Consider the following 10,000-nt stretch of genomic DNA (forward strand, 5'->3'; position numbering starts at 1 on the left):
CTTTGATTGGCATACTAAGGGAGGCTGGTGACTACGTTTGTATTGTTTAGCATTTTGCTGATAAACAATAAATAGGAAAAGACTAGATAAAAGTATATATTGCCGTACCTGGTGGGGGGAGAGGAGAGGATAAAAAAGATGACGGAATCTTAACACTATAAATATACATCCTATTACAGATGGTGTGTGTGTGTGTGTGTGTGTGTGTGTGTGCGTGTGTGTGTGTGTGCGTGTGTGTGTGTGTGTGTGCGTGCGTGCGTGCGTGCGTGCGTGTGTGTGTGTGTGTGTGTGCATGCGTGTCAGAGAAAGAGATTTAAGCACCACTATTGCACTGGAGGCAGTGCTGTAAATGCTCATTGAAGGGTCTGCAAGCTAACCTATAATTACAGGAAAGAAAGTGGCAGCTCAGGCATTTCATAACCATGTCTTCTCACCAATGATAATTCAGATAGAGGCTCATTACCCAACATCACAACACTTTAACAAACCTTTTTCGCCTTTGTGGCGTGGTGCCGGGAATAAAGGTCTATTTTAATGGCGAGGTTCTTTTGTGACCTGCAGGCCAATCAAGACAAACCGTCATCAACTGTTATGGCTGTTATTTGCGTTTTTTTATTCTAATGAAGGAGATACATTTAATAAGTCTGCCACTGAGTAAATGTACACTTTGGAAAGGGAGCTTTAAAATCTTACTCACGTTAAATTGCTTTTATTGTTTTCTATAAATGAAGGGAGACAAACCCATTGTGCCAGAGCAGCATCTGATATCCTCTATGACTAGTGTTCTGGGTAGTCGCTGACTCTTATCCCCACACCACAGAGGGGGTATTGTCATGGAAGATATGCTACTGGAGTCATATTGGAGATGTTGTCATTGTTTTATATCAGAACAACATGCACCAGTATTATATATCATTTCAGAATGATGACGATGATGATGATAACAACAACAACGTAATAATAATCATTTATGATAATACGTATTTAATTAATGATCACATTTTTGCATTTTAATCATTTATATTACAATGCCTGATTTTGTGAATTTGTATGCATATAGCATCTTTAACGATTTCTCTCCCTCCCTCCCACTCTCTTTCTCCCTCTCTCTCACACACTCTCTCTCCCACTCTCTCTTTCTCTCTCGCTCTCTCTCCCACTCTCTCTCTCCCTCTCTCTCCCACTCTCTCTTTCTCTCTCACTCTCCCCCGCCCACTCTCGCTCTCTCTCCCACTCTCTCTTTTTCTCTCTCCCTCTCTCTCTCTCTCTCTCTCTCTCTCCCTCCCCCCCCCACTCTCTCTTTTTCTCTCCTTCTCTCTCTCTCTCTCTCTCTCTATCTCTCTCGCATACTCTCTCTTTCTCTCTTCCCCTCTCTCTCCCACTCTCTCTTTCTCTCTCTCCCCCTTTCTCTCTCTCTCTCTCGCTCTCTCTCTCGCTCTCTCTCTCCCTCTCTCTCTCTCTCTCTCTCTCTCTCTCACTCTCCCAATCTCTCTTTCTCTCTCTCTTTCGCTCTCTCTCCCTCTCTCACTCTCTCTCCCCCTCCCTCTTTCTCTCTCCCCCCTCTCTCTCTCTCTCTCTCACCCACTCTTGCTCTCTCCCACTCTCACTCTCTCCCACTCTCTCTTTCTCTTTCTCTCTCCCCCTCTCGCTCTCTCTCACCCACTCCCTCACCCACTCTCGCTCTCTCCCCCTCTCGCTCTCTTTCTCTCTCTCTCTCCCCCTCTCTCTCTCTCTCTCTCTTTCTCTTTCTCTCTCCCACTCTCTCTTTTCTCTCTCTCTCCCCTCTCCCACTCTCTCTTTCTCTCTCCCCCTCTCTCTCTCCCACTCTCGCTCTCTCTCTCCCACTCTCGCTCTCTCCCTCCCCCTCTACCTCTCTCTCTCTCCCTCTCTCTCTCCCTGCCTCTCCCTCTCTCTCTCTCCCTGCCTCTCCCTCTCTCTCTCCCTCCCTCTCTCCCTGTCTCTCTCCCTGTCTCCAGGCACCTTAACACTGAGCACGCTCTAGACGACAGGAGCACGGCCCAGTGTCGAGTCCAGATGCAGGTGGTACAGCAGCTAGAGATACAGGCACGGCTCCTTTAGCATTATTACATTGTTGTTGATTTCTAATTATTTTCTACATGCCTGTTTGTGTGGCCGACTAGGCCAATGTGCAGCAGAAGCTTGTATACCGAGACCACCTAAACAAAGGAATCCTTGGGCCCGCACCAAACCCATTATGACTGTTTTAATTGAATTAACGATGTGCTTATTTTCTCTCCTTTCCAATTAATAACGGAGTGCATCTGTCCCCTGTCCCTGCATGTTAATTAAATGCACTTTGCACCTGAAGAAATATTCTGAAGACAGGAACTATTTTTAGTAGGTGGAGCGTGACCTTATTAGCGTGTCACGCTGCCGAGATAATGAGTCTGGTGATTGAATGACGTTATTACTCAGCATCCACGGCATTCCCACAATACACGGATTTACACCACGGCTATCTATTTTCTGTACTGGATTTACACTGTGGTACTGACAGTCGGGCCTGCTTTAGGCCGGGGTAGCATGGACAGACAGACATGCTCTTAGAGTTACAAGTTCTCTCTCTCTCTCTCTCTCTCTCTGTCTCTCTCTGTCTCTCTCCCTCCCCTCTCTCTCTGTCTCGCTCTCTCTCTGTCTCTCTCTCTCTCTCTCTCTCTCTCTCTCTCTCTCTCTCTCTCTCTCTCTCTCTCCCTCTCTGTCTCTCTGTCTCTCTGTCTCTCTCTCTGTCTCTCTCTCTCTGTCTCTCTCTCTCTCTCTCTCTCTCTCTCTCTCTCTCTCTCTCTCTCTCTCTCTCTCTCTCTCTCTCTCTCCCTCTCTCTCTCTCTCTGTCTCTCTCTCTCTCTCTCTCTCTCTCTCTCTCTCTCTCTCTCTCTCTCTCTCTCTCTCTCTCTCTGTCTCTCTCTCTCTCTCTCTCTCTCTCTCTCTCTCTCTCTCTCTCTCTGATCTGAATACAACCCAAGCGTTCCACTATAAAGTGTTATTTCCACTCCGACAAAACATTTAGTATTTATGTTGTTGGGTTTTTTTTAGGGTCTTTCTGGTGTTTACGGTGTGACCAATTACCAGTTGCTGTTTTATGTCCTTCCTTTCCTCCTTCTTTCTTTCACTCCGGCCCTGAGAGCCGTCACTGGTAATGAGGCCCAGTTCAGTCTAGTCCAGTGTTGCTGGATGCTGCTGCTGCTGGGTTGGTGTTGTGTCTAGCGCAGAAGGAGTGGAGTTCAGTCTGTTCACACTGCCTGGTCCCTGTCACTCCCAGTGAGTTGATTGATGATAGCAGATCGCAGCTCCACTAACTGGACCTCCAAGGGAACAGGGGGGAGCGTGGAGGCGGGTCTGGCTGGCACTCTGTTTGGAGGACCCCTTCACCTCTCGGCAGCTGTTGGCTGGGGTTCATCTCTCTCACAGTGTCCACAGGACTTTGAGGAGGCACTCAGGACCTTCTCATGTATAGCCTGAGTAGCTTGTTGCTGTCAAAGCACCCATGACCTAAATTCGGCTATTGACAAAAAGATGAAGTGCTATTTGTTTTCCCCGACCTCTTCGCACTAACTCCCCCTTGCCGACACCACTAGCAGCAGAAATGTTTTGTCTCTCTCTTCTCCTCTTCCTCTCCTTCACTGGTTTGGTTTAAGTCTGTGTCTTCAAGGCAGACTTAGCTAGGAGCCCCAGACTGGGCATATGCAGGATTCATTACAAGAGAGACAAGCTCGATAACAAGATGTATTACTGTTGCAGTCTGGGGAAAATCGCTCATTTCTAAACCAGTTTTTTTCTCCTCTCCCTCTCTCCGCTGACAGCTTTCTAAAGAACGTGAGCATCTTCAGGCGATGATGGCCCACTTGCACATGCGGCCCTCGGAGCCCAAGCCATCTCCAAAACCTGTGAGTGCATATTGCTCTATATACAGTAAACAGGGTATGGCTGAATGAGCCCCAGCAGATGAAATGAAACAGTTTAACCAGTCAGCAGTTAAAATGGACGGAGGGATAGGGGGATGATAGTGGGATGGAAAGGCAATACCAGGTTACACCTCTCCCATCAGATACATCTCAGTCTATGACAGAGAGGACAATAGAGCCAGGAGTGTATTAAATCACAGGCTTGAGTCCTTTGCCAAAACGCTGGGCCATTTCATTGTGATAGATATAATGGTTAAAACAACCTGTTTGCAGCGCAATAGCTGCTTAGCGCCACAGTCCAAAGCAGCAGTTAGAGTAGAGTGAGAGAAATGAAAATACGTTTCATTTGGACAACAAACACCTCAAATGATAGCTGTACTGGTAAAGATGATGAGCAATGAAATAGCCCAGTAATAAGTATGCAATAAGATAGGCCTAGAATGGATACAGAATCGTACAAATATGGGCTAAAATTGGCAAAAATCGATTTGACACTATTTCACTTTAGTATATATTTGCATTGAATATGGATACACTCACGATACAAATGTATTTAAATGATAAACAAAAAAATATATATTACATGTGCAAAAACAATGCATCATTTTTGTTAGTATTATTTGCCTCAATTTTAAAGCAGTTTAAAAAAAAATGAGAGAGCAGAAACAGTGTTAGTATGTTGCTGCTGCTTAGTAAGTGCCTCATTTCAATGGAATAATGCTCCATTGAATACAGTAGAATCACAAGATAGAATAATTATCCTGCAAACCCGTCAGGAATCGTCTGCTTTCCTCCAATTTATTATTCAATCACTTCCCCCCCTTTTTTTTATCTTCAAAACTCCAGCAGCCTGGTTACATCTAGTCTAATAAAGAATGTTCAGGACTGTAATCCAAGACTGCATATGAATGAATAATGTTAATGAAGTATTGCATTACATAAACCGCACATGAAATAACTGCTAATTGCATTTGATGATGCGTAATTCGTACAGAGATCCTTAAAATGAGCAAACTCTCTCCAGCTTCAGTTTTAAGGCTCCCCCTTTTTGTAGAACTCGAGCGGAGCGTAGTTATACTGTAGATTTTGGCATATGAAAATGACTACATGTGGATAACACGTGTTATATGGGGAGGGGGATGCATCCACCGCAAAAGGAGATGGGTAATAGATATCATAACATGGGTTTACACCCCGAACATGGCTGGGGTTGAAACAGCCCACATATTTGATAAATATTAATAGTGTGAATGTATTGCCGGCTGCTGAAATGAGTCCTGTTGGTTCATCACTGCAACCCTTAACAGCTATCAGTAGCCCAACACAAGGTGTTCCTCACGCTGGGCCCACTGTCTATTATATGACCCCATTTACTCTCTGAATGGCACTTCATTAAATGTTACCTTTTGGCCATGCCATGGATGGATGAAAAGTTACCAAGGCTGCAAGGCCCAGAATAATGAGGTTTTTTTTCCGCTCTCTCTCTCCCAGACCCAACCTTGAATATATATATTCAGATGAGCAGAGAGGTGGCAAAGTGCTCATCCCTGCCTCTCATTCGCTCTCCCACTCAGTTAGGGCTTTAATAAATTCCATTTTGCAAATACTAGGATTGTATGCCTGCAAACATGTTACGCTTGTTGCCGTACCTGGTGGGGGGGAGAGGAGGGGGAAAAAAGAAGACGGAATCTTAACACTATAATATACATGCTATTACACACACACACGCGCACTGATAGGATGTATTATGGAGTGCATTTTTGCTGTGTTTGACAGCGTGTCCAAACCCTTTGTGGGTCTCTGTGTTGAACATGTAACACGTAATGACTGTTCACAGTGTGTGTGTGTGTGTGTGTGTGTGTGTGTGTGTGTGTGTGTGTGTGTGTGTGTTTTGAATGAATTGGGGATTAAGTAGGATCAGACTTCAAAGACCTGGTTGGTTTGGTGCCTTGACCTGACCTGAGCTGTTGTGAATTATATGGAGATTTCTGTATTATACACATCAAATACACTGTTTTGGAAGCTGTCGTAGGGGGGAAAAAATGACAATATACATTTTCCTTTTCAATTATCATGCTAGTTTACTGTCTGTGCTGTGTTCTACAGTGACATTTGCTGTAGTCTAGTCTACTTTCCTCGCCAAAGTAGTGAAACCTTTCTGTCTCAGACAATGATGGATATGACTTGTCCATCGTCATTATTATTCCGTAATCAAATGACATAATTAGCACGTGAAGATAATAATGAATTAGCATTTTGTATTTTACACCTTTAAAAAAAAAAATCAGCTGACATGCATGTTTTTGAAACTTACACTCATCAGTCTTTCCACTGTGCAGTAGAGTAAACTTGTACTAAGGCCACGGCTAGCCCATGCAGTAAATCTGCAGCCCTATGGAAAGTTCTTCTCTCCTCTGACTAGTTTGGGTTCATTTAATAAATATCTGCCATTTATATGCCTTGCAGCCATGCGTGCATATATATATATATTTTTTTTTTACGGGTGGTCCCGGGAATCAAACCCACTATCTTGGCGTTGCACTCGCCATACTACACCAACTGAGCTACAGAAGTACTGCTGTCATTACAGGCCTTACAGTATTAACTAGCTGCCAGTCATCTCAGCCCAGACAGATACCTCCCAGTATTAGCTCATTAGCTTTAAGTGGTGCTATAATGATCAGCTGAAAGCCATAGATGCACCAGAGTCTCTCCGACCTGACATCTCACTGTATTTATCAACACATGCTGTCGCAAATGATTATTGAGGCCTCTCACGCTCTCTTTTACAACCCTGCTCCCCTTTCAAAGTGACCTCCAGTCATGTTCACGACGTTCGCCAGCATTCCACTCGTCCCATTCGCAATTAAGACAATTTGGTGTAGAATATGTAATGATGTGATTTCCATTCCAGCTAAATTAGCACAGAGACCCAAAGGTCAGGGTGGAAATTTCCACTCGGGTTGGTTGGAACCCCTACAATCACATGTGCCCAACCTTTTTTTTTTTAACAGAGATTAAAAAAAGAGGGCGAAAAGCTCTGTGGATTAGTGACGGGTTTCAGTTAGAGTTAGCGGACTCTGCACGGGTTTCAGTTAGCGTTAGCGGACTCTGCACGGGTTTCAGTTAGCGTTAGCGGACTCTGCACGGGTTTCAGTTAGCGTTAGCGGACTCTGCACGGGTTTCAGTTAGAGTTAGCGGACTCTGCACGGGTTTCAGTTAGCGTTAGCGGACTCTGCACGGGTTTCAGTTAGCGTTAGCAGACTCTGCACGGGTTTCAGTTAGCGTTAGCAGACTCTGCACGGGTTTCAGGTAGCGCATCTGCACGGGTTTCGGACGGACTCTGCACGGGTTTCTGCACGACTCTGGTTTCAGACTCTGCACGGGTTTCAGTTAGCGTTAGCGGACTCTGCACGGGTTTCAGTTAGCGTTAGCGGACTCTGCACGGGTTTCAGTTAGCGTTAGCGGACTGCACGGGTTTATGCACGGACTCTGCACGGGTTTCAGTTAGCGTTAGCAGACTCTGCACGGGTTTCAGTTAGCGTTAGCGGACTCTGCACGGGTTTCAGTTAGCGGACTCTGCACGGGTTCAGTTAGCAGACTCTGCACGGGTTTCAGTTAGCGACTCTTAGCGGACTCTGCACGGGTTTTAGTTAGCGTTAGCAGACTCTGCACGGGTTTCAGTTAGCGTTAGCGGACTATGCACGGGTTTTAGTTAGCGTTAGCAGACTCTGCACGGGTTTCAGTTAGCGTTAGCGGACTATGCAAGGGTTTTAGTTAGCGTTAGCAGACTCTGCACGGGTTTCAGTTAGCGTTAGCGGACTATGCACGGGTTTTAGTTAGCGTTAGCAGACTCTGCACGGGTTTCAGTTAGCATTAGCGGACTCTGCACGAGTTTCAAAGAGGAAAGTAGCCGTATCTCTTTTGTTTTGTATCCAGGAATGGTCAGGGTTGCCTGTGCCTGTGCCATCTGTAGCCAGCTGTAGCCATCTGTAGCCAGGTGGTGGTGGCTGTCTCTGGCTCTCTCCCTACCACAGTTTAGTACACACAACACGGAGAGTTGTCTCTATGTGGGCTAGAGATGGTGGTTGGGATAACACGGATGGCTGATCATTAGATCATCTTTAACAGCGTGCTCTAATTAGAATTCTTATGATACAATTTTATCCCTTAATTAGTGGAGATTGGTTGCTTCCTCTAACACAGCTTATTAGTGGAACCACAGCTGTAGAGAGAATCCACTCTCATTTGTCAGAGAGTCCCTTCTAATGTAAAACCGTCTTTCTTTCTCCCTCCCGCTCTCCTGCCTCTACTTCCTTATTCTCGCCCTCAATCCTAATTCTCTCTGTCTTTCTCTCCCCCGCTCTCTTTCCCATGTTCTCTCTTCCTCTCCCTCTTTCACTCTACCCTGTCTCGCCCTCCCCCCCCCTCTCCTTCCTTACCTCACTCCTGTCCTCCTTAATCAGCTGAACTTGGTATCGAGCGTCACCATGTCGAAGAACCTGCCGTCGGTGTCCCCTCCGAACGTACCTCAGACCCCTACCACGCCCAGCGCCCCCGTGACGCCCATGTCCCAGGTGCCCCAGGTGCCCTCCCTGCTCAGCGCCGCCAACGTCCCCAGCATGGGCGCCATGCGCAGGCGTCACTCCGACAAATACTCCATGCAACTGTCTTCAGGTAAGACCCTCTACACTAAGCCCAGTCACCTACTGTTATGCTCATTAATGAAGTTGGGTTCATTGAATTGAGTTGAATACTGTGTTGGACTCCTGTCAACGCATTGCCACTAATAGTTGTTGTTTTACAGCCGCACAGTGTTTATTCCAATATGGAATGTTAGATTTAAATAGGGAAGAAGGCCTCTGTATAATCAATCTATATGTCAATAGACCATAACGTTTTCTGAGCGTAAAAACGACGTGGATGTCATTTAAGTTTGAACGTTAAGATGTTCTATGTATTAAAAGCTCTTTGCATTTTAAAAGTCCCGTCTTGGATGTTTATATTTACTCTGTGGTATTTAGCATAAAATATGCATAATTATTCAAGTTCATACAAAATATCTACATTGATCTAATTTGATATGGATGTATTAGCGTTTAAGATTTCTCATGAGAGAGATTAATGGAAAATCTATTTTGGAACATGGAAAATGCTGATTTGATGTGTGCTGCCCTCTCCTCCCTCTTCTCTTTCTCTCTCCCTCTTTTAATTTGATGAAACCCTAAACCAATTCCAATACCATGAGGAATAAAATTTACCAATTATTTCAGGTGGTGACACAGTATTTATTTTTCCAGAGATCGCCCCAAACTATGAGTTTTATAAGAATGCCGATGTCAGACCGCCATTTACTTATGCAACCCTCATAAGGCAGGTGAGTGGGAGAATTTTTTTATATTTTTAACTTTGCCTGATTAGATGTAAATTAATTGCTGCTTGAATCGCAGGCAGCTCTGAGAGTGTTTGTCATGCCGCCTAGTTAATAATAAACCATTATTTGATGTCGTCTCATTTCAGGGTATCATGGAGTCAGGCGACATGCAGTTAACGCTTAATGAAATCTACAGCTGGTTCACCCGCACGTTCGCTTACTTCAGACGCAACGCAGCTACTTGGAAGGTACCTACCCTAAACCTACTCTTACAGCCTTAGAGAACACTACTTCCTCATCTAGAGGCACCTCTTTGTGCCATACCTGCAGTAAGAAAAGCTTGGAGGAACATTTATTTACTTGACACCAACAGATTAGTATCCCCTCTCTTTAACCTGACCTCTTGAATAGAGTGAAGTTTTCCTAACCTCTTTCTCTCAGATGACAAGTGAAAGAATAATTCTGCCTCTGATATCGTTTTCTAATTTGGCGCAATTAATAGGCGAGGCTGTGGATGAGGAGTGGGGCCTGGCACGCTAATTACAATACAGCCACTCAATTATCCGCACCTTTTGTTACCATGCACTGTATTACATCTCCTCCTGCCCCCCCCCTCACTCACTCACTCTATCTCTCTCTCTCTCCATCTCTCTCTCTCTCTCTCTCTCTCTCTCTCTTTCTTTATCTTTCTCTCTCTCTCTCTTTC

The 10,000-nt window shown here is 45.1% G+C and overlaps 1 protein-coding gene across 14 annotated transcripts in view; it reads left to right on the forward strand.

Annotated features, from left to right (window-relative positions):
• The window catches only part of LOC112216834 (forkhead box protein P2-like), a 122,234-nt gene that overhangs the window by 95,207 nt on the left and 17,027 nt on the right, over positions 1 to 10,000 (forward strand). For 10 of the 14 annotated variants that reach the window (XM_042300115.1, XM_042300114.1, XM_042300118.1 and 7 more), the window contains 5 exons: positions 1,977 to 2,064; positions 3,819 to 3,902; positions 8,387 to 8,597; positions 9,194 to 9,297; positions 9,441 to 9,542. In XM_042300115.1, the coding sequence (XP_042156049.1) occupies positions 1,977 to 2,064; positions 3,819 to 3,902; positions 8,387 to 8,597; positions 9,194 to 9,297; positions 9,441 to 9,542 (589 nt within the window). The remainder of the gene's footprint in view (positions 1 to 1,976; positions 2,065 to 3,818; positions 3,903 to 8,386; positions 8,598 to 9,193; positions 9,298 to 9,440; positions 9,543 to 10,000) is intronic. The other 4 variants (XM_042300120.1, XM_042300121.1, XM_042300122.1 and 1 more) reach the window with 1 other exon arrangement.

Source organism: Oncorhynchus tshawytscha, linkage group LG17 (assembly GCF_018296145.1).
Source record: "Oncorhynchus tshawytscha isolate Ot180627B linkage group LG17, Otsh_v2.0, whole genome shotgun sequence".
NCBI classification, from domain to species: domain Eukaryota; kingdom Metazoa; phylum Chordata; class Actinopteri; order Salmoniformes; family Salmonidae; genus Oncorhynchus; species Oncorhynchus tshawytscha.